We start from the raw sequence: 23,384 nt of genomic DNA, 5'->3' as shown, positions 1-23,384 counted from the left end.
CACAACTTTAGTATTTCAGTTCAGGAAATAGAAGGTAAAAACTGTAAGATTTAAGATATTTGCTGGATAATCAGACTCATACTGTTCAACTTTTCCAGCCAACCTGGTTTGGAATGTTAACGAGACCACAAAGTCTAACAACGATTTCCTCACTTACAAGCCAACAATATGGTAATTAGGAACGTGGCATTATGGAAGGACAGGTAGCCCACAACAGACTTGTCGAAACAAGAGCATTGTTGTATAGGGGAATTAGCTCAAATGGTAGAGCGCTCGCTTAGCATGCGAGAGGTAGCGGGATCGATGCCCGCATTCTCCACAAAACGTTTGTATTTCAGTTCAGGAAATAGAAGGTAAAAACTGTAAGATATTTGCTGGATGTTAAACTTTCCAGCCAACTGATAGCGAGACCACAAAGTCTAACAACGATTTCCTCACTTACAAGCCAACAATATGGTAATTGGGAACATGGCATTATGGAAGGACAGGTAGCCCACAACAGACTTGTCGAAACAAGAGAATTGTTGTATAGGGGAATTAGCTCAAATGGTAGGGAGCTCGCTTAGCATGCGAGAGGTAGCGGGATTGATGCCCGCATTCTCCACAAAACTTTAGTATTTCAGTTCAGGAAATAGAAGGTAAAAACTGTAAGATTTAAGATATTTGCTGGATGATCAGACTCATACTGTTCAACTTTTCCAGCCAACCTGGTTTGTAATGTTAACGAGACCACAAAGTCTAACGATGATTTCCTCACTTACAAGCCAACAATATGGTAATTGAGAACATGGCATTATGGAAGGACAGGTAGCCCACAACTGACTTGTCAAAACAAGGAGAGCATTCCGCCTGTTTTTTCGGTGGCATCAACTGTCTTTTGTTCAGTTTACCTGGTGTGCTGAAGCCGAAATCGCTGGCTTTTTGCCATATTGCAGCAGCTTCATTGAACTAACCCTTACTACGACGAGTATGGGATCCGAACCCACACGTGCAGAGCACAATGGATTAGCAGTCCATCGCCTTACCCACTCGGCCACCTCGTCCTGTTTTCACCTGTTTTCCAGTAAACGTAAGAGCCAGGTCAAGATTCAGAGTGTTTATGTCGGCCCTCGAAAAGAATGGCATGGAGGAGAGTTGGAGAAAACAACTTATAAGTACTACAAGAGCATTGTTGTATAGGGGAATTAGCTCAAATGGTAGAGCGCTCGCTTAGCATGTGAGAGGTAGCGGGATCGATGCCCGCATTCTCCACACAACTTTAGTATTTCAGTTCAGGAAATAGAAGGTAAAAACTGTAAGATTTAAGATATTTGCTGGATGATCAGACTCATACTGTTCAACTTTTCCAGCCAACCTGGTTTGGAATGTTAACGAGACCACAAAGTCTAACAACGATTTCCTCACTTACAAGCCAACAATATGGTAATTAGGAACGTGGCATTATGGAAGGACAGGTAGCCCACAACAGACTTGTCGAAACAAGAGCATTGTTGTATAGGGGAATTAGCTCAAATGGTAGAGCGCTCGCTTAGCATGCGAGAGGTAGCGGGATCGATGCCCGCATTCTCCACAAAACGTTTGTATTTCAGTTCAGGAAATAGAAGGTAAAAACTGTAAGATTTAAGATATTTGCTGGATGTTAAACTTTTCCAGCCAACTGATAGCGAGACCACAAAGTCTAACAACGATTTCCTCACTTACAAGCCAACAATATGGTAATTGGGAACATGGCATTATGGAAGGACAGGTAGCCCACAACAGACTTGTCGAAACAAGAGAATTGTTGTATAGGGGAATTAGCTCAAATGGTAGGGAGCTCGCTTAGCATGCGAGAGGTAGCGGGATTGATGCCCGCATTCTCCACAAAACTTTAGTATTTCAGTTCAGGAAATAGAAGGTAAAAACTGTAAGATTTAAGATATTTGCTAGATGTTCAACTTTTCCAGCCAGCTGATAGCGAGACCACAAAGTCTAACAGCGATTTCCTCACTTACAAGCCAACATTATGGTAATTGGGAACATGGCATTATGGAAGGACAGGTAGACCACAAGTGACTTGTCAAAACAAGGAGAGCATTCTGCCTGGTTTTTCGGTACCTCAACTCTCTTTTGTTCAGTTTACCTGGTGTGCTGAAGCCGAAATCGCTGGCTTTTTGCCATAATGCAGCAGGTTCATTGAACTAAACTTTACTACGACGAGGATGGGATTTGAACCCACGCGTGCAGAGCACAATGGATTAGCAGTTCATCGCCTTAACCACTCGGCCACCTCGTCCTGTTTTCACCAGTTTTCCAGTATACGTAAGAGCCAGGTCAAGATTCAGAGTGTTTACGTAGGCCCTCGAAAAGAATGGCATGGAGGAGAGTTGGAGAAAACAACTTAGAAGTACTACGAGAGCATTGTTGTATAGGGGAATTAGCTCAAATGGTAGAGCGCTCGCTTAGCATGCGAGAGGTAGCGGGATCGATGCCCGCATTCTCCACAAAACTTTTGTATTTCAGTTCAGGAAATAGAAGGTAAGATTTAAGATATTTGCTGGATGTTAAACTTTTCCAGCCAACTGATAGCGAGACCACAAAGTCTAACAACGATTTCCTCACTTACAAGCCAACAATATGGTAATTGGGAACATGGCATTATGGAAGGACAGGTAGCCCACAACAGACTTGTCGAAACAAGAGAATTGTTGTATAGGGGAATTAGCTCTAATGGTAGGGAGCTCGCTTAGCATGCGAGAGGTAGCGGGATTGATGCCCGCATTCTCCACAAAACTTTAGTATTTCAGTTCAGGAAATAGAAGGTAAAAACTGTAAGATTTAAGATATTTGCTAGATGTTCAACTTTTCCAGCCAGCTGATAGCGAGACCACAAAGTCTAACAGCGATGTCCTCACTTACAAGCCAACATTATGGTAATTGGGAACATGGCATTATGGAAGGACAGGTAGACCACAAGTGACTTGTCAAAACAAGGAGAGCATTCCGCCTGGTTTTTCGGTACCTCAACTCTCTTTTGTTCAGTTTACCTGGTGTGCTGAAGCCGAAATCGCTGGCTTTTTGCCATATTGCAGCAGGTTCATTGAACTAAACTTTACTACGACGAGGATGGGATTCAAACCCACGCGTGCAGAGCACAATGGATTAGCAGTCCATCGCCTTAACCACTCGGCCACCTCGTCCTGTTTTCACCAGTTTTCCAGTATACGTAAGAGCCAGGTCAAGATTCAGAGTGTTTACGTAGGCCCTCGAAAAGAATGGCATGGAGGAGAGTTGGAGAAAACAACTTAGAAGTACTACAAGAGCATTGTTGTATAGGGGAATTAGCTAAAATGGTAGAGCCCTCGCTTAGCATGCGAGAGGTAGCGGGATCGATGCCCGCATTCTCCACAAAACTTTAGTATATCAGTTCAGGAAATAGAAGGTAAAAACTGTAAGATTTAAGATATTTGCTGGATGTTCAACTTTTCCAGCAAACTGATAGCGAGACCACAAAGTCTAACGACGATTTCCTCACTTACAAGCCAACAATATGGTAATTGAGAACATGGCATTATGGAAGGACAGGTAGCCCACAACTGACTTGTCAAAACAAGGAGAGCATTCCGCCTGGTTTTTCGGTGGCATCAACTGTCTTTTGTTCAGTTTACCTGGTGTGCTGAAGCCGAAATCGCTGGCTTTTTGCCATATTGCAGCAGATTCATTGAACTAAACCTTACTACGACGAGTATGGGATCCGAACCCACACGTGCAGAGCACAATGGATTAGCAGTCCATCGCCTTAACCACTCGGCCACCTTGTCCTGTTTTCACCTGTTTTCCAGTAAACGTAAGAGCCAGGTCAAGATTCAGAGTGTTTATGTCGGCCCTCGAAAAGAATGGCATGGAGGAGAGTTGGAGAAAAGAACTTAGAAGTACTACAAGAGCATTGTTGTATAGGGGAATTAGCTCAAATGGTACACCGCTCGCTTAGCATGTGAGAGGTAGCGGGATCGATGCCCGCATTCTCCACACAACTTTAGTATTTCAGTTCAGGAAATAGAAGGTAAAAACTGTAAGATTTAAGATATTTGCTGGATGATCAGACTCATACTGTTCAACTTTTCCAGCCAACCTGGTTTGGAATGTTAACGAGACCACAAAGTCTAACAACGATTTCCTCACTTACAAGCCAACAATATGGTAATTAGGAACGTGGCATTATGGAAGGACAGGTAGCCCACAACAGACTTGTCGAAACAAGAGCATTGTTGTATAGGGGAATTAGCTCAAATGGTAGAGCGCTCGCTTAGCATGCGAGAGGTAGCGGGATCGATGCCCGCATTCTCCACAAAACGTTTGTATTTCAGTTCAGGAAATAGAAGGTAAAAACTGTAAGATTTAAGATATTTGCTGGATGTTAAACTTTTCCAGCCAACTGATAGCGAGACCACAAAGTCTAACAACGATTTCCTCACTTACAAGCCAACAATATGGTAATTGGGAACATGGCATTATGGAAGGACAGGTAGCCCACAACAGACTTGTCGAAACAAGAGAATTGTTGTATAGGGGAATTAGCTCAAATGGTAGGGAGCTCGCTTAGCATGCGAGAGGTAGCGGGATTGATGCCCGCATTCTCCACAAAACTTTAGTATTTCAGTTCAGGAAATAGAAGGTAAAAACTGTAAGATTTAAGATATTTGCTAGATGTTCAACTTTTCCAGCCAGCTGATAGCGAGACCACAAAGTCTAACAGCGATTTCCTCACTTACAAGCCAACATTATGGTAATTGGGAACATGGCATTATGGAAGGACAGGTAGCCCACAACAGACTTGTCGAAACAAGAGAATTGTTGTATAGGGGAATTAGCTCAAATGGTAGAGCGCTCGCTTAGCATGCGAGAGGTAGCGGGATCGATGCCCGCATTCTCCACAAAACGTTAGTATTTCAGTTCAGGAAATAGAAGGTAAAAACTGTAAGATTTAAGATATTTGCTGGATGATCAGACTCATACTGTTCAACTTTTCCAGCCAACCTGGTTTGGAATGTTAACGAGACCACAAAGTCTAACAACAATTTCCTCACTTACAAGTCAACAATATGGTAATTGAGAACATGGCATTATGGAAGGACAGGTAGCCCACAACTGACTTGTCAAAATAAGGAGAGCATTCCGCCTGGTTTTTCGGTGGCCTCAACTGTCTTTTGTTCAGTTTACCTGGTGTGCTGAAACCGAAATCGCTGGCTTTTTGCCATATTGCAGCAGCTTCATTGAACTAAAACTTACTACGACGAGGATGGGATTCGAACCCACGCGTGCAAAACCCAAATGGATTAGCAGTCCATCGCCTTAACCTCTCGGCCACCTCGTCCTGTTTTCACCAGTTTTCCAGTAAACGTAAGAGCCAGGTCAAGATTCAGAGTGTTTATGTCGGCCCTCGAAAAGAATGGCATGGAGGAGAGTTGGAGAAAACAACTTAGAAGTACTACAAGAGCATTGTTGTATAGGGGAATTAGCTCAAATTGTAGAGCGCTTGCTTAGCATGCGAGAGGTAGCGGGATCGATGCCCGCATTCTCCACAAAACTTTAGTATTTCAGTTCAGGAAAGAGAAGGTAAAAACGGTAAGATTTAAGATATTTGCTGGATGTTCAACTTTTCCAGCCAACTGATAGCGAGACCACAAAGTCTAACAGCGATTTCCTCACTTTCAAGCCAACATTATGGTAATTGGGAACATGGCATTATGGAAGGACAGGTAGACCACAACTGACTTGTCAAAACAAGGAGAGCATTCCGCCTAGTTTTTCGGTGCCTCAACTCTCTTTTGTTCAGTTTACCTGGTGTGCTGAAGTCGAAATCGCTGGCTTTTTGCCATATTGCAGCAGGTTTATTGAACTAAACTTTACTACGACGAGAATGGGATTCGAACCCACGCGTGCAGAGCACAATGGATTAGCAGCCCATCGCCTTAACCACTCGGCAGCCTTGTGCTGTTTTCACCAGTTTTCCAGTATACGTAAGAGCCAGGTCAAGATTCAGAGTGTTTATGTAGAACCTCGAAAGGAATGGCATGGAGGAGAGTCGGAGAAAACAACTTAGAAGTATTACAAGATCATTGTTGTATAGGGGAATTAGCTCAAATGGTAGAGTGCTCGCTTAGCATGCGAGAGGTAGCGGGATCCATGCCCGCATTCTCCACAAAACTTTAGTATTTCAGTTCAGGAAATAGAAGGTAAAAACTGTAAGATTTAAGATATTTGCTGGATGATCAGACTCATACTGTTCAACTTTTCCAGCCAACCTGGTTTGGAATGTTAACGAGACCACAAAGTCTAACAACAATTTCCTCACTTACAAGTCAACAATATGGTAATTGAGAACATGGCATTATGGAAGGACAGGTAGCCCACAACTGACTTGTCAAAATAAGGAGAGCATTCCGCCTGGTTTTTCGGTGGCCTCAACTGTCTTTTGTTCAGTTTACCTGGTGTGCTGAAGCCGAAATCGCTGGCTTTTTGCCATATTGCAGCAGCTTCATTGAACTAAAACTTACTACGACGAGGATGGGATTCGAACCCACGCCTGCAGAGCACAATGGATTAGCAGTCCATCGCCTTAACCTCTCAGCCACCTCTTCCTATTTTCACCAGTTTTCCAGTAAACGTAAGAGCCAGGTCAAGATTCAGAGTGTTTATGTCGGCCCTCGAAAAGAATGGCATGGAGGAGAGTTGGAGAAAACAACTTAGAAGTACTACAAGAGCATTGTTGTGTAGGGGAATTAGCTCAAATGGTAGAGCGCTCGCTTAGCATGCGAGAGGTAGCGGGATCGATGCCCGCATTCTCCACAAAACTTTAGTATTTCAGTTCAGGAAATAGAAGGTAAAAACTGTAAGATTTAAGATATTTGCTGGATGATCAGACTCATACTGTTCAACTTTTCCAGCCAACCTGGTTTGGAATGTTAACGAGACCACAAAGTCTAACAACGATTTCCTCACTTACAAGCCAACAATATGGTAATTAGGAACGTGGCATTATGGAAGGACAGGTAGCCCACAACAGACTTGTCGAAACAAGAGCATTGTTGTATAGGGGAATTAGCTCAAATGGTAGAGCTCTCGCTTAGCATGCGAGAGGTAGCGGGATCGATGCCCGCATTCTCCACAAAACTTTAGTATTTCAGTTCAGGAAATAGAAGGTAAAAACGGTAAGATTTAAGATATTTGCTGGATGTTAAACTTTTCCAGCCAACTGATAGCGAGACCACAAAGTCTAACAACGATTTCCTCACTTACAAGCCAACAATATGGTAATTGGGAACATGGCATTATGGAAGGACAGGTAGCCCACAACAGACTTGTCGAAACAAGAGAATTGTTGTATAGGGGAATTAGCTCAAATGGTAGGGAGCTCGCTTAGCATGCGAGAGGTAGCGGGATTGATGCCCGCATTCTCCACAAAACTTTAGTATTTCAGTTCAGGAAATAGAAGGTAAAAACTGTAAGATTTAAGATATTTGCTAGATGTTCAACTTTTCCAGCCAGCTGATAGCGAGACCACAAAGTCTAACAGCGATTTCCTCACTTACAAGCCAAAATTATGGTAATTGGGAACATGGCATTATGGAAGGACAGGTAGACCACAAGTGACTTGTCAAAACAAGGAGAGCATTCTGCCTGGTTTTTCGGTACCTCAACTCTCTTTTGTTCAGTTTACCTGGTGTGCTGAAGCCGAAATCGCTGGCTTTTTGCCATAATGCAGCAGGTTCATTGAACTAAACTTTACTACGACGAGGATGGGATTTGAACCCACGCGTGCAGAGCACAATGGATTAGCAGTTCATCGCCTTAACCACTCGGCCACCTCGTCCTGTTTTCACCAGTTTTCCAGTATACGTAAGAGCCAGGTCAAGATTCAGAGTGTTTACGTAGGCCCTCGAAAATAATGGCATGGAGGAGAGTTGGAGAAAACAACTTAGAAGTACTACAAGAGCATTGTTGTATAGGGGAATTAGCTCAAATGGTAGAGCGCTCGCTTAGCATGCGAGAGGTAGCGGGATCGATGCCCGCATTCTCCACAAAACTTTTGTATTTCAGTTCAGGAAATAGAAGGTAAAAACTGTAAGATTTAAGATATTTGCTGGATGTTAAACTATTCCAGCCAACTGATAGCGAGACCACAAAGTCTAACAACGATTTCCTCACTTACAAGCCAACAATATGGTAATTGGGAACATGGCATTATGGAAGGACAGGTAGCCCACAACAGACTTGTCGAAACAAGAGAATTGTTGTATAGGGGAATTAGCTCTAATGGTAGGGAGCTCGCTTAGCATGCGAGAGGTAGCGGGATTGATGCCCGCATTCTCCACAAAACTTTAGTATTTCAGTTCAGGAAATAGAAGGTAAAAACTGTAAGATTTAAGATATTTGCTAGATGTTCAACTTTTCCAGCCAGCTGATAGCGAGACCACAAAGTCTAACAGCGATGTCCTCACTTACAAGCCAACATTATGGTAATTGGGAACATGGCATTATGGAAGGACAGGTAGACCACAACTGACTTGTCAAAATAAGGAGAGCATTCCGCCTGGTTTTTCGGTGGCCTCAACTGTCTTTTGTTCAGTTTACCTGGTGTGCTGAAGCCGAAATCGCTGGCTTTTTGCCATATTGCAGCAGCTTCATTGAACTAAAACTTACTACGACGAGGATGGGATTCGAACCCACGCGTGCAAAACCCAAATGGATTAGCAGTCCATCGCTTTAACCTCTCGGCCACCTCGTCCTGTTTTCACCAGTTTTCCAGTAAACGTAAGAGCCAGGTCAAGATTCAGAGTGTTTATGTCGGCCCTCGAAAAGAATGGCATGGAGGAGAGTTGGAGAAAACAACTTAGAAGTACTACAAGAGCATTGTTGTGTAGGGGAATTAGCTCAAATTGTAGAGCCCTCGCTTAGCATGCGAGAGGTAGCGGGATCGATGCCCGCATTCTCCACAAAACTTTAGTATTTCAGTTCAGGAAATAGAAGGTAAAAACTGTAAGATTTAAGATATTTGCTGGATGATCAGACTCATACTGTTCAACTTTTCCAGCCAACCTGGTTTGGAATGTTAACGAGACCACAAAGTCTAACAACGATTTCCTCACTTACAAGCCAACAATATGGTAATTAGGAACGTGGCATTATGGAAGGACAGGTAGCCCACAACAGACTTGTCGAAACAAGAGCATTGTTGTATAGGGGAATTAGCTCAAATGGTAGAGCTCTCGCTTAGCATGCGAGAGGTAGCGGGATCGATGCCCGCATTCTCCACAAAACTTTAGTATTTCAGTTCAGGAAATAGAAGGTAAAAACGGTAAGATTTTAGATATTTGCTGGATGTTCAACTTTTCCAGCCAACCTGATAGCGAGACCACAATGTCTAACAGCGATTTCCTCACTTACAAGCCAACATTATGGTAATTGGGAACGTGGCATTATGGATTGACAGGTAGCCCACAACTGACTTGTCAAAACAAGGAGAGCATTCCGCCTGGTTTTTCGGTGCCTCAACTCTCTTTTGTTCAGTTTACCTGGTGTGCTGAAGCCGAAATCGCTGGCTTTTTGCCATATTGCAGCAGCTTCTTTGAACTAAACTTTACTACGACGAGGATGGGATTCAAACCCACGCGTGCAGAGCACAATGGATTAGCAGTCCATCGCCTTAACCACTCGGCCACCTCGTCCTGTTTTCTCCAGTTTTCCAGTAAATGTAAGAGCCACGTCAAGATTCAGAGTGTTTATGTAGGCCCTCGAAAGGAATGGCATGAAGGAGAGTTGGAGAAAACAACTTAGAAGTACTACAAGAGCATTGCTGTATAGGGGAATTAGCTCAAATGGTAGAGGGCTCGCTTAGCATGCGAGAGGTAGCGCGATCGATGCCCGCATTCTCCACAAAACTTTAGTATTTCAGTTCAGGAAATGTAGCCTTACTCCAGCCAGCCAAGCCAATAAGCTTAGTGGCTCGTACCTTGAACCATGCAATCAGAAAATTGATTCAGTCCCCCAAACAAGACTCCAAGACACAAGTCTTATATTTCACTTGATTATATATTTAGTAGTGAAGGAAAGGAGGTTAGGTGGGGCTTACTCATTCTATTAGGCATATAATGACAAGACGGAAGAAGAATGTTGTTTTATGGTAACCTCCACTTTCGATGGATGGCCAGCTATCAAGGGAGCGAGAGTGATTGAGGAAGTATTGTACTTTCATATACAAACAAAATAAGGAATTAAAGAGATATGAGGGAAATCATGTTAACCGATTGCACACAGTTGCAGCAATTTGCATAATAAGTTCACTCTCTCTTAATCATACCTCTCTAATGTCTAAACAAACATTTATTATTCAGCTTAGAACTCATAGAAAAAAAGATGCTCCTTAATATTTATTTGCAATTTCAGCCAATGAGACCGCATAACTTTGCCAAGATGCATGTCAATATTTAGGCTTTGTTATGGAAGTATGTTTGTGCCTTGCTAACACTTGATTAACAATGATTTCTCAATGCTGTCCAATTTAAAAAAGGAAAAAATATGTGTATGTCAGTTCTACAAATCAGAATTAAATTAAAATGCAGCATTAAAGTCATAAATCAAAATTATAATGCAATCAGATTAAAGGGGCCCTATCATGCTCATATTCAAATTCACATTTGTATTTTGTGCCTCTAGTGTGACTTCAATTAAAAAAGCTCTTTATTGTTCTCATACTGCTGCAGCACCTCTTTTCCCCCTCTGTCTGAAACCAGAGCCCAGTCTGCTGTGTTGGAGCCAATAGAAGCACAAGTGTTACATAGTAATGTCACTATTTACAGAAGTAAACAAAGGAGTCAAATGTAGAGGTTTTCAGGTGGGGCTGGGGGGGGGGGGGGGTGTGTGGGATACACATACAAGTTACTTTAGGATGTTAGCCTTTGCAGACCATTTACATAAACAAAAAAAGTATAAAAACCAATACAGGAAAGGGAAAACTAAAAACCGCATAAAAGGGCCCCTTTAATGTCTAAGTTTCTCGAATCCCAAATCCTTGAATTTTAATCAAACATGAAAGAGAGAATAACAATGATTTAGTTTTTAACTCGTTTCAATAAATGCTAAACAGTAAATATTATGTAAACATGATTCCTCACACTAAGGTGTATGCTGTCACTGTTACAGGTACCACTGTGTGAATGAAAACACTGCTTTTTAAAATGTATTATTTAAAAACAAAAAAATCATTGACCCCTATGGCCTTTTACACAACAAAGCAACCAACTAAATGTGTTGTATGAGATATATCGGTTAGAAGTATTTGGTGAAGGGCACTTCAGCCTCACTAAAAGCCACAACAACACATTCTAGTCCCCACAGGTGCAAACTCCAAGCTGCATTCCCACTCTAGTGCATCTGGAGTATATGGTGATGCTTTCCAGTTGTGTGTGTGTTTGAGTAACGCCAGTGTTGGCAGTGTGTGTTTTCGCGTAGCTACAGTATGTGTGTGTCTGCGTGATTGTGTGTCTATGCATGCTTCTTATGTGCATGCCAGCATCTTCACGTATGCACTCTTTTTCATGTGTGTGTTTCCGTATAGGTGTGCGGCAGCAGGCTGAGTCCGTGGAGTCTCATTAATGGCTTCATTAAGGCCAGGGAGATCTAATTTAGACAGAGTGAATTATTCAACCCGTGAGTCAGTCAGACCCGCGGAGACACCTGCAGACACCACCTAGGAACAGAGAGAGAGGGGGAGACAGAAGGTGGATAGAGATAGAGAGGAGAGACTGTCTGAAATATTTAATTCGCCAAAAATAGGGAAAAGGGTAGCACGAAGGCACAGAGGGAAAAAAAAGAGACAAATGGGCTATGTTTGATATTTGTGCTGCAAGTTAAAGGTTGACACATATGTTATAGAGAGAAGGTAAAATAAAAATGCCTTTACCCTTTAAATTGAGTGGTCAAGACACTCTGGCCAAACTGTTACAACCAGTTTAATCGGCTTGTTGCTTGCCATGGTAGGCTTCGTTGTAACTGTTTTTACAGATTGAAGTCCTTACTTTGGTGAATTGATGTTTTGATAACAAATAGGCAAAAGCCCTTCTTACAAGACCCTCTTTTGAGAAGTGTCTTTGGTTGTTTGAAATTTGACCCCATGACCTTACGGACATAACCTTGTAAAAAATGGCCAAGTCGCTCTTGTAAAAAAACGTGTCTTTAAGAGAAAAAAAACATATATAAGTCGCTTCGGTGTATAAGTCGCATTTATCCACTGAAGTCTTCATCCTCTGTGTTACTGTGAAGTTCTCACTATCACCGAGCTAGCTATCCATCCTGTTAAACACTTTCAAAGAAACTCCGGCACAGATGTCAGCTTTACTGAAGTTCAGCTGAGACACACTACACCTTCGGCCAGCCCGGAGCAAAAACGTTTCATGGCTCTGCTCAATGCTAGGTCAATAGCAAACAAAACGTTCCTGCTGAGCCACTTCTTCACCTCTCGTGAACTGGATTTTATGTTTCTGACGGAGACCTGGGTCCACGCTGGCGAGTATACACCGTTCTCTGAACTTCTTCCTCCTGACTGTACTTTCTTCAGCTCCCCCCATACCACCGGCCATGGTGGGGGCATAGCATCAGTGTTTAGAGCTAGCCTCCAATGCCGATTGCTTCACCCTGTAACTAGCTATGCTAGCTTTGAGTTGCAGCTTTTTTAACTGAACCCGGCCTCGCCTATGCTCTGCGCTGTCGTGTATCGTCCACCAAAGTGCAATAAGGATTTCATAAATTACTTTTCCAACTTTCTGTCCGGGATCATGGTGAAATATGATCGTGTTTTGATTTCCGGAGACTTCAATGTCCATGTGTGCTGCGAGTCCAAACCTCTGGTTAGGGACTTTTTAAATATCCTTGATTATTTTGGTCTCATTCAGTCCGTGGCTGGCCCAACACACGAAAAAGGACACACCTTAGATTTAGTATTATCGGTTGGACTGTCTGTCTCTGTGGATGAAATCTGTGCAGCAACGCGTATCTCGGACCATTTACCGGTTCTGTTTACAACCTCGATCCCTTCCGCAGGAGTCGAATCATGTGCCCCTGCGAGTCGTCTGCGTTCGATTAACCCCTTGACTGCCTCACAGTTTTCTGATGTTTTTAATGCTTCCTGTAAGGGAAACTTCTGCAGCAATGGAGAGTCAGGACTCAGAGAGACACGAGGAGAGTTGGAGCTTTGATGTCAAACACGGATCTTTAATACAAGCATCGGCCGGAGAAATTCACATCACAAGTCACACAGTCAAAGGTTCTGACTGCACGGGTGGGTTGCCATGTCAAATCTGATCAGCCTCGCATCTTGGTAGACCCTTTAACTAGTTTACAGAGTGTCAACCCACATATTGGGGGAAGGTACGTGAACACCTGGGAACAATGGAGATGTCTCTGATATCCGTGGTGCTTAGAAGCCCGCGTTCTCACAGTCGTAAAACCCCCCCTGTGCCAGCCAGGTCAGGCCATAAAACCTGGTAGTATCAACATACGACTCCATTATCACATTCCTTACGGGAGATTAGAAACAGGGATGGTCGTAAATGTCAACACACAGAATAGGTTAAATATTTAGAAGTAAAGACAGAATTATTCCCAAACACTTTCCTAATCTGTAAATTAGAGGTGAACTGTGCTCTTAGTGCGGATGAGCTTATCTCCATGTTTGACTCGACATGTACCCAAATATTGGATTATGTTGCTCCTTTTACGCTTAGACGCACCAAAGTTCTCTCAGAGCCGTGGCTCAATGACTATACTCGTGCTCTCAGACGCACCTGCAAGCGTGCAGAGAGAAAATAAGGACTGGCTTATCTAAAGCCAGTTGAGTAGCACTTGAAATGTTTGGCTCTATGAAACCTGATGTACTTATATGATTCTGTTTTCTTCAAGGTTGTGTCTTCCTGGTCGAATGTACTTATTGTAAGTCGCTTTGGATAAAAGCATCAGCTAAATGCAATGTAATGTAAAAATGGAAGAAGGATACATTCCATGTCTCCCTAGAAATCCTTCGTGCTTGCCTTTCCGAAAACGGAATCATATAAGTACATTAGGTTTCATAGAGCCAAACCTTTAAACATGCCGTGGTGCAGCCCTTACTTAAAAAGAAAAATCTCGACCCCTCCATTCTCGCACATTTTAGGCCCATCCCAGCTACCTTTTTTATCTAAAGCCCTGGAGCGAGTAGTCTACGCCCAGCTGCAGTCGTTCTTAACCACACATGGTATTCATGAAAATTTTCAGTCTGGCTTTAATCCCATGCACAGCACTGAAACAGCCCTTTCAAGAGTTTTTAATGATCTGCTCCTAGCCGCAGACTCAGGTAGCCCAGCTGTCCTGGTGCTGTTAGACCTGACTGCTGCCTTCGACACTGTGGACCATAGCATCCTGTTATCACGGCTTGAACAGTCCGCAGGCATCACAGGCTCTGCACTTGCATGGTTCAGGTCTTACCTGACAGACCGCAGCTTCTCAGTGCAGCTAGGTGCCTTCTCCTCTGCTAAAGCCCCTCTTACCTGTGGGGTTCCCCAAGGCTCTATTCTGGGCCCCATCCTTTTTCTACTGTACATACTGCCCCTAGGTTCAATTCTCACAAAACACAACATTCCCTTCCACTGCTACGCCGACGATGTATAGATATATCTGCCTCTCAATGCAAACATCAATAACTCACTACAGCAGTTGATGGACTGCTTAACAGAGATAAAATCCTGGATGAGCAAACATTTCTTTAACCTCAACGAGAGCAAGACAGAGGTCATCTTTTTTGGACCCCAACCTCCAGCCTCTCCGGTTGATATTCTGGGCTCCCTCAATACAAATATCCTCCCCTCTGTCATGAACCTTGGAGTGACCTTCACTAGCACTTTTAAATTCGACAAGCAGGTCAGCAGCGTAGTCAAGACCTGCTTTTTTTTTAAATACGACAACTGGCCATGACCGAGTCGTTTTTATCTTTTAAAGACCTAGAAAGGGTTATTAACGCCTTTGTTACCTCGAGACTGGACTATTGCAACGCTCTGTACGTGGGTATGGACCAGGCCTCAATTAGACGCCTGCAGCTAGTGCAGAACGCAGCTGCGCGTCTTCTGACTGGCCACAAAAAGCGTGACCACATCACCCCAATTCTGGCATCACTGCACTGGCTTCCAATTTGGTTCCGAATTGATTTTAAAATCCTTTTATTTGTTTTTAAAGCCCTAAATGGGCTGGCTCCGGCTTATATAGCCGAACTCCACCATTGCCACACCCCAGCCAGAGCTTTAAGGTCTGCTGACCAGCTGCTGCTGGTAGTGCCCAATTCCAGGAGGAACTACCCCTCCATGTGAGGTCGGCCCAGACCCTAGGTGTTTTTAAATGTTCACTGAAGACACACTTCTTCTCTCTGGCCTTCTAGTCAGAGCTGAGCATGATACCTGATACCTTGCCTGTGTTTTGTCTTTATATTTCTGTTGTAAATGTCTTGTCTTTTCTTTCATATGTTATTGTAGTGTGCTTTTATTACATGTACAGCACTTTGGCTCGACCAAAAATCGTTTTTAAATGAGCTTGATGACCAGCTTGGAGGGCACAATGGTGTTGAAAGCTGAACTGTAATCAATGAACAGCATTCTCACATAGTGTTCCTCTGGTCCAGGTGTGAGAGGGCAGTGTGGATGGTGAGGGCTATGGCATTGTCTGTGGACCTGTTTGCTCTGTAGGCAAACTGCAGGGGGTTCAGAGAGTCAGGGAGGGAGGAGGTGATGCATGTTTTGACTAACCGCTCAAAGCACTTCATGATGATGGAGGTGAGTGCTACTGGGCTGGTGATTTTTGTCTTTTTGGGGACAGGAACGATGGTGGAGTGTTTGAAGCATGTGGGGACTACAGACTGCAGCAGGGACCTGTTGAAGATGTCTGTGAACACCTCTGCCAGCTGAACTGCACACACCCTGAGAACACGGCCAGGGATGCCATCAGGTCCAGGAGCCTTGTGTGGGTTAACCCTTTTAAAGGATTTGCTCACATCTGCCCTGTTTAAAACAAAAGGGCAGGGCTCCTGGTCCTTCTGTGCCTCCACAGCCTGGCCGCTCTCAAATCGTGCAAAAAACTGTTCAGCTCATCTGGGAGAGATGGCATGCAGACAGTCCCGCAGCACCCCCGCTGCTCCTTTGTAGTCTGTCATTGTTTTTAGTCCCGCCCACATGTTCCGGGTGTTACAGCCTTTGAAGTCAGACTCCACCTTGTCTCTATATTGTCTCTTTGCACTGCTGATTGCTCTCCGGAGTTCATACCTCGCTGTTTATCCAGGGCTTTTGATTCGGGAATGTCCGTACAGTAACCTTCTGTACCACGTCATCGATGCATTTCCCAATGTAGCAAATGACCGTGTCCGTGTTGATGTTATTGTCCTCAAACACACACCACTCCGTGGATTCATAGCAGTCCTGCAGAGCTGAGTCTGACTCCTCACTCCAGTGCTGTAGTGTCCGTGTCACCGGTCTGTCCCATTTCAGTTTCTGCCTGTAAGCAGGCAGCAGCAGCAGTGAGATGTGGTCTGATTTGCCGAAGGGAGGGCGAGGGAGAGCCTTATATTGTTAGAAATTAAAATCAATGTTGGTATGGCGTAATTTGAATTAAATACACTATTTAATTTAAATCAGTTTTATTCTGAAAAACCGGAAGTACTAGTTGATACATTTGAGAGGAGTTACAAATAAAACAGCTCCCCTAGCGGACATAATAAGTATTACAGTTAATACATTCTTCAACACACAGATAAAGATTACATGTGGTTTCTTTGAATTGAAGTATTGTAGTTAACACATTTTATGACATTTGCATAATTTCATAAACTTGAGTATACACTCTACACGGTTTATTTGGATTTGCACCATATTCCTATTTTCATATTACAAAGTCAAAACCATACACTGTGCGTTTTTATTTATTTATTCAGATTTTAAAAATTTGCATAATTTCAAATTTTTAATTTAATTTGTCTAATTTCGATTTTCCAATCTCAGTTTTACAACATTTAAATTTATTTTTCCAAAAAAAAATTGAAAAAATTACCAGATTTTAAAGTTAAGTTCAGATGACATAGGATATCTTTATAAAGAATACGAGGGTACTATTCAGAGGATTAGTAATTCATTTTTGATAACTTAATAATATTATCTGTGTACTTAAGAAACATGTCGCCAGAGTTAAGAGCACCCACAGTGCCAGGCACAACTGCAGATATTAAGGCGAGAGTAAACATCAAATCAGATGCTTTAACGTGTCCAAGTCATAGACAGAAGTCATGGAACCAAATAGAGAAACTGTTGGAACAGTGGCAAACGAGAGGATTGATTCCAGCAGATGATCAACCTGGACCAACGGAAGCCCATAGAAAAGCTGTAGTTGAACATGAGAATGCTGAATACCTACAACAGGAAAAAGCATGGATCAAAGCCATACAAACCCCTTGGTATGGACCTGCTAAAAGCGCTATGAAAAAAGCTGAAAAAAGAAAAGTTAGGGTTACATGTCTGTTAATCCATCTGACATCCATCGCAGAAGATCTGCCAGTAAATGAAGACACAGCAGAAATGACAAAAGAGGCTCCACTTATCCAAACTCCAAAGCAGTATCCAAGCCTGACCGAAGTGTCTCCTCCAGACATATCAGAGAACAACCCTTCTCACCAAGCTTCGATTCAAGCCCCAAATGAGAAAGAATTGGCATATGAGGTAAGAATCCTATCCAGTGTCAACCAGCTGATGGAAGAACTCGGCAGAAGAATGGAAGCAGAACTCAGCAGAAGAATGGATGCAGAACTCGGCAGAAGACAGGAAGAACTCGACAAAAGAATGGAGGAACTCGACAGAAGAATGGAAGAACTCGACAGAAGAATGGAAGAGGAGCTCAACAGAAGCATTGAAGCAGAACTCATCAGAGGAATGGAAGAGAGACGAAAGGCAGATGAAGCCCATAATGACATTATTGAAGAAAGACGGAAGGCAGTTGAAGCCCATAATGACATTATTGCAGAAAGACAAAGGGAGGAAGATAAATACCAACTACTTCTGGCGGAGAGGCAACAAGACGATGTAAGATTCCAGGACATAATGGCAGATAGACAAAGGAGAGAACAAGAAGAACGAAGAACTCATAGAAAACGCAGAACAAACTACTCTCCTGACTATTCCAATGGACGGGGAGATGAAGATGACGACAGCGGTACACAGTCTGAAACCAGTAGACACTCCCCATACCATGAACAGTCACAGCAACAACGCAGTTTTGCATCTCCTCCTGAGAATAATAGTAGCGACGAAAACGAGCAACATTACCCTGGGACATGCCCCAAAACTAGAAGAACCAAGACAACTAGAAGAACCAAGACAACTAAAAGAACCAAGACCGGTGCACATACCTCCATGCCATTGATAGCGGCTGGAAGAGGAGGATTTCAATACCAATGGACTCACAGGGACATGGAAGCATTAGTGTCAAAGCTACCTCCACTCACGAAAGGAGGTCAGAAGTGGGTTACTGATCTGGAGAAGTACACTGTTCAAGACCACCTGTGCTTGGGAGACATGAGGGCCCTGCTTGGACGGATAGAAGGAAGACTAGAGGCAAGAGCAGTAGATTCCAAGGCCAATTGCACGCACGACCCAGATGAAACTTCATTCAACAATATCAGGTCGAATTATTGGGCTGCTATTCGTCACATCTACCCGACAACACACAGTTTACATGCCCTCAACAGCCTGAGAAAAGAACCGGGGGAAGAAATGCATGCCTTCTTGAAGAGATGTGAAGGAGTGTGGGAGGACTGCACTGGAGAACGGCATGACGTTTCTCCGGCTGTTGTAATGTTGTGGAAGAACGCTGTCATTAAAGCCCTTCCCCGATCAGTGCAGGCAGGCCTGGGAGACGTGGTGGGATTAGACGCTAAACCCATTGAAGAATGGAGACTACATCTCATTCACCACGATATGAAATACCAGGCAACAAAGGGGGAAAATGATGAAGAAATTAAAACACTAAAACTAAGACTTTTGAAGATACAAGTAGCTGAGAAAGATGCCGAAGCTAATAAAAACAAGAAATCGACAAAGCAGATGGCCATACTAGCAGAGAAGGCAGGGCGGACACCTCCAACAGTTCAACAAAGCGGAGGAGGAAGTGTATGTCCACAAAACCAGGTTCAGCAGACACCTGTGTATCTTCCTACGCAAGTACAGCCACAAGCACCACAGTATCTTCAACAGCAAACACCTGTGTATCTTCCTACGCAAGTACAGCCACAAGCACCACAGTATATTCAACAGCAAATACCTGTGTATCTTCCTACGCAAGTACAGCCACAAGCACCACAGTATCTTCAACAGCAAACACCTGTGTATCTTCCTACCCAAGTACAGCCACAAGCACCACAGTATCTTCAACAGCAAACACCTGTGTATCTTCCTACGCAAGTACAGCCACAAGCACCACAGTATCTTCAACAGCAAACACCTGTGTATCTTCCTACCCAAGTACAGCCACAAGCACCACAGTATCTTCAACAGCAAACACCTGTGTATCTTCCTACGCAAGTACAGCCACAAGCACCACAGTATCTTCAACAGCAAACACCTGTGTATCTTCCTACGCAAGTACAGCCACAAGCACCACAGTATCTTCAACAGCAAATACCTGTGTATCTTCCTACCCAAGTACAGCCACAAGCACCACAGTATATTCAACAGCAAATACCTGTGTATCTTCCTAACCAAGTACAGCCGCAAGCACAGGTATACACTCCCATACAGCATCAACAAAAGGGACAATGGAGAGGAAAGCAACGATCAAGAGGAAGAAGGGATGATGGCTGCTTCATATGTGGAGATTGTAGACATCTGGCCAGAGATTGCCCCACTCAGCAATATCCACCACAAGGTAGCACCTCACAATACAGAGGAGAACCAGTGTTAGATATTAGAAATATTGAGGCGGAAGCATATGCCAGGGCCATGACGAATATTTCTGTTGGAACAGGTGATTGGGTAAATGTAAAAATCCACAAGATGAACTTGTTGCAACCTGTATGGAGTGGACCATGGGAAGTTGTAGAACGCACTGCAGATGCGCTCCGGATCAAAGTTAAAAAAGGAACATGTTGGCACCTTCTTACACATTGTGTAGCCGTACCGCCACCTTTCCTGAAACGGCACGGCAGTTAGAACTGATTTTGGAAAATTGGTACAAAACAATAAGGAATTGAACATTTTTTACAACGACAGCACCAGGAGATGAGTAAACTCAAGAATCTGTAGTGTAAATACATTGAGAAAAACACATTTTACACTCAAACTGTTTGCACATCATAGACAAGGAATTTAGACAATATAAATAAATGTTCAGCAAAAGTAATAAGTATAATGGAAAGTAGACATAGGCCTACACTTGAGTCAGATTTCATTACTGTGATCTGATTAGTGTGCTCTGCAGGTTTACTATTGTTCTAAGTAACAGTGGGATTTAAAATATGGAGATGTTCTTTCGTAGTGTGTGGAATATGTGATGCTGGAAACATGTACGTTTTTCAATTTATAGGAGAAAATGGTTTCCTGAAAGAGTTGTGTTGGGTCAATATATAGAAATGGATGAAACTATTTTTAGAGTGAGTTTTTGTAATATCATTAGTAGACATTAATTATGTTGTTTAGATGGCATTTAACAACTAAGACAGATAGTATGATTAGAAAGAGACAGAGTGGAAAGGGTTGGATTTATTTAACATCAGTGTGCTAGACTTCTTATAGGTAATGCGTCCCGAGACCTGGACTCCCCCTCTGAGTTAGAAAGGCTACGATCCCGACCCTCCAAGCAGACGAAAGACCTAACCCAACAGGAGACTCCTCCTTCTCCATCGAACAGACAGAGAACCAGAGCTGAAACAACAACAACAACAACAACAACAACAACAACAAGACTGCAGCCAGAACTATCTCCACCTGTGGCATCCAGAACCAAACAGCATGCTGACATACAGAGAGATACTCTCATCAGCCCCTCAGACAGGGCATGGAGTTCCAAGCTGAGCCACGAGATTTGGCACAAGAGCCGAGTGTGGGACACAAGAGCAGAATCCGCCCTCCATAAGAACAGCAGAGAGACTGTAAAGGAGGAGATGAAATGCAAAGCAGTGCAACAACAGTGGCATGATGGGGGCTGCAGATGTAACTGGGCCAATGGCTGCCTAAAAGAGTTACAGCGGATGGATTCAACAGCTGATGGACTGAAGAGAAGACAGAATCAGAGGAGTTGGCATGGTCGATTAGAAGTGAGGAGGCCGGGGTCACGGCTTGAGAAAACCAGGGGAGGAGAAAAGGAGAACGGGAATGAGTGAGTTTACACATAAACACACTTATTCACAAAACGCACATTTAAATAACTTGAATTAACTTCATAAATACGTAAAGACAGATTAAAGTAAAATGAGAATCATCCTAAAACACACTGAGGGATAAAGGGGAAGACATGACAGAGTAGAACCATATTCTTCAATCTTTTAACAAATCATTCTTTAAGAGATTTGTATTCACGTGTGAATAAAGTAGTGATCTCATTTGTTACAATATTGATCACGATTAAAAGGATAGTTTTAGGAACCACTCTATAGGACAAATCTTTATTTGTATGGATAAGGTTAAAGGAAGAGCTGGTGCCAAGCTACATATAAAATTCCAATCTAAAGTATTGATTTCACCATTGTAGCATAGTTATTACCATAGGAGGGCTTTAAGATGGAAATATAAAATGACTTCTGTTTTGAATCCTTGATAAAGGAGGGAGTAATTGTTGCATGTTCGGACACCCAAGGTTCCACACACTGCTAAAGAGTTTAACATTGTTTTTTAAGTAGACCAGAATTAAAGATAAATGAGTATAATGAGCTATGAAATGTAGAGCTACACAGATCCTAGTAATGTTTTGACTCAAGATAATAGTTATGTACACAAGTTTCTGAAATAGATCATTAGACATTTTAATACTAATTAGGTGTAAATGAATTGCAGTAGTAGTAGTACTCTAAGGAAGTGAGTTTTGTACCAAGTTTCAGGAAAGGTGGGAGGCAGAAGTCCCAATGAAAAGTTAGAATCATCTTGAAAATCATAGTTGAAATTGTGAATGAATAAGGAATGGCGCTCTACATATGACATATTTTTGTAGATAAAGGGTACCCGCCTATGCTGAATTACCTCCGAGAAGACTCTGCAGAGCACGACATGGCCAAAAGACCGAGACCAAATTACCTTTGACCCTGACTGACAGTGTGACAAAAGCACTGTCCATGACTGACTCTGGGGTGTACCTGACCAAACCAGACAACCAGACAGTGTGAGTGTGAATGAATGCCGGCATGTGATCAGTGTAACTGCATGATTCTAAAACAATAACTAACCAAGCATGTTTTTGGACTAACATATTATTTTGGAGCTCCAAGGGAAACGAGAGGTTTCCTAAAAATTCCACAAAAAGGGGAAACCGCACATGTGACCCGGTTCTAATCTACTTGATGATATTTTACTCTCACATGAGTTGGCGGTTTGCAAATGTAAAACTAAAATCTGAAGATTCTGTTTCTTTTAGGCCTGAAGGACGGAGAGGAACACTTCTTTTCACTGAAGTGTTTACTGTGGAAATAATGATAATGGATGTCAAATTGTAAATAATGTTCGTTATGTCCCTAACCAATTACCTGACAGTTTGTTTTCCCCTCCCCATTACAGGGTTTTGTTATACATGAGTTCATGTGTGAAAAGGGGGGAGAGTGTGTATAATGTATAATGTCAACATGGCTGTAAAATTCACAATTTAAATGTTTCTTTTAAGGATTGACAGAAACCTTCCGCCCCAACCCAGATGTTCAAACTGAGCATTGAATGATAGTTTTATAATTAACCTGCTCCATATCTGGGGATAAGATACTGTTTGATGAATGTTGAGATGTTTCTAAATATTGATTGAATTATAACAGGTAACACAGAAGCAGTGGCCAAGGGGCTACTGTGAGAGATGTAATTCTAGAATAGAATACCGAAGAAGTTGACCTGTGATAATTAGGCAATTTTGTAATATTTTAACAGACATTAGAGTAACTGAGGTTTGAAATGTAGAAAGAACATATTACAGTTAAGTTAAACTAAAACATAGTAATGTAATGAGACCGAATTTAATTTAGACAACATATTGTAACTAGCCTGGTAAAGAATTAGAAGTAAAAGCCATAGACTTTATTGTTTAGTTCATTATGGGGATATACATTTAATTTAAATTCATAATAGAAAGACATTTGATGACAGTATGTTGAAATTCTG

The 23,384-nt window shown here is 42.6% G+C and overlaps 1 protein-coding gene and 19 non-coding genes across 20 annotated transcripts; 11 read left to right on the top strand and 9 right to left on the bottom strand.

The window, feature by feature from the left end:
• Positions 1 to 246: 246 nt before the first annotated feature.
• Positions 247 to 319, top strand: trnaa-agc. Its single transcript has one exon. It is a non-coding gene; the product is annotated as a tRNA-Ala (tRNA).
• Positions 320 to 961: 642 nt separating this feature from the next.
• trnas-gcu lies at positions 962 to 1,043 on the bottom strand. Its single transcript has one exon. It is a non-coding gene; the product is annotated as a tRNA-Ser (tRNA).
• Positions 1,044 to 1,178: 135 nt separating this feature from the next.
• trnaa-agc lies at positions 1,179 to 1,251 on the top strand. The gene has a single exon. It is a non-coding gene; the product is annotated as a tRNA-Ala (tRNA).
• Positions 1,252 to 1,497: 246 nt separating this feature from the next.
• Positions 1,498 to 1,570, top strand: trnaa-agc. The gene has a single exon. It is a non-coding gene; the product is annotated as a tRNA-Ala (tRNA).
• Positions 1,571 to 2,193: 623 nt separating this feature from the next.
• Positions 2,194 to 2,275, bottom strand: trnas-gcu. The gene has a single exon. It is a non-coding gene; the product is annotated as a tRNA-Ser (tRNA).
• Positions 2,276 to 2,410: 135 nt separating this feature from the next.
• trnaa-agc lies at positions 2,411 to 2,483 on the top strand. The gene has a single exon. It is a non-coding gene; the product is annotated as a tRNA-Ala (tRNA).
• Positions 2,484 to 3,097: 614 nt separating this feature from the next.
• trnas-gcu lies at positions 3,098 to 3,179 on the bottom strand. Its single transcript has one exon. It is a non-coding gene; the product is annotated as a tRNA-Ser (tRNA).
• Positions 3,180 to 3,718: 539 nt separating this feature from the next.
• trnas-gcu lies at positions 3,719 to 3,800 on the bottom strand. Its single transcript has one exon. It is a non-coding gene; the product is annotated as a tRNA-Ser (tRNA).
• A 454-nt stretch (positions 3,801 to 4,254) lies between these two features.
• trnaa-agc lies at positions 4,255 to 4,327 on the top strand. The gene has a single exon. It is a non-coding gene; the product is annotated as a tRNA-Ala (tRNA).
• A 513-nt stretch (positions 4,328 to 4,840) lies between these two features.
• trnaa-agc lies at positions 4,841 to 4,913 on the top strand. Its single transcript has one exon. It is a non-coding gene; the product is annotated as a tRNA-Ala (tRNA).
• A 357-nt stretch (positions 4,914 to 5,270) lies between these two features.
• trnas-gcu lies at positions 5,271 to 5,353 on the bottom strand. Its single transcript has one exon. It is a non-coding gene; the product is annotated as a tRNA-Ser (tRNA).
• Positions 5,354 to 6,538: 1,185 nt separating this feature from the next.
• On the bottom strand, positions 6,539 to 6,620 carry trnas-gcu. The gene has a single exon. It is a non-coding gene; the product is annotated as a tRNA-Ser (tRNA).
• A 135-nt stretch (positions 6,621 to 6,755) lies between these two features.
• Positions 6,756 to 6,828, top strand: trnaa-agc. The gene has a single exon. It is a non-coding gene; the product is annotated as a tRNA-Ala (tRNA).
• A 246-nt stretch (positions 6,829 to 7,074) lies between these two features.
• On the top strand, positions 7,075 to 7,147 carry trnaa-agc. The gene has a single exon. It is a non-coding gene; the product is annotated as a tRNA-Ala (tRNA).
• A 623-nt stretch (positions 7,148 to 7,770) lies between these two features.
• trnas-gcu lies at positions 7,771 to 7,852 on the bottom strand. The gene has a single exon. It is a non-coding gene; the product is annotated as a tRNA-Ser (tRNA).
• A 135-nt stretch (positions 7,853 to 7,987) lies between these two features.
• On the top strand, positions 7,988 to 8,060 carry trnaa-agc. Its single transcript has one exon. It is a non-coding gene; the product is annotated as a tRNA-Ala (tRNA).
• Positions 8,061 to 8,684: 624 nt separating this feature from the next.
• On the bottom strand, positions 8,685 to 8,767 carry trnas-gcu. Its single transcript has one exon. It is a non-coding gene; the product is annotated as a tRNA-Ser (tRNA).
• Positions 8,768 to 9,221: 454 nt separating this feature from the next.
• On the top strand, positions 9,222 to 9,294 carry trnaa-agc. Its single transcript has one exon. It is a non-coding gene; the product is annotated as a tRNA-Ala (tRNA).
• Positions 9,295 to 9,625: 331 nt separating this feature from the next.
• trnas-gcu lies at positions 9,626 to 9,707 on the bottom strand. Its single transcript has one exon. It is a non-coding gene; the product is annotated as a tRNA-Ser (tRNA).
• A 7,581-nt stretch (positions 9,708 to 17,288) lies between these two features.
• On the top strand, positions 17,289 to 19,995 carry LOC117557921 (GRB10-interacting GYF protein 2-like). The gene is made up of 3 exons (XM_034233916.1): positions 17,289 to 18,008; positions 18,051 to 19,025; positions 19,798 to 19,995. Exons 1-3 carry the CDS (start codon positions 17,520 to 17,522, stop codon positions 19,993 to 19,995), a joined length of 1,662 nt encoding a protein of 553 aa, XP_034089807.1. The 5' UTR covers positions 17,289 to 17,519.
• Positions 19,996 to 23,384: the final 3,389 nt, after the last annotated feature.

This window comes from Gymnodraco acuticeps, unplaced genomic scaffold (genome assembly GCF_902827175.1).
Source record: "Gymnodraco acuticeps unplaced genomic scaffold, fGymAcu1.1, whole genome shotgun sequence".
Lineage (NCBI taxonomy): Eukaryota > Metazoa > Chordata > Actinopteri > Perciformes > Bathydraconidae > Gymnodraco > Gymnodraco acuticeps.
This window is presented reverse-complemented; position numbering and strand designations above follow the sequence as displayed.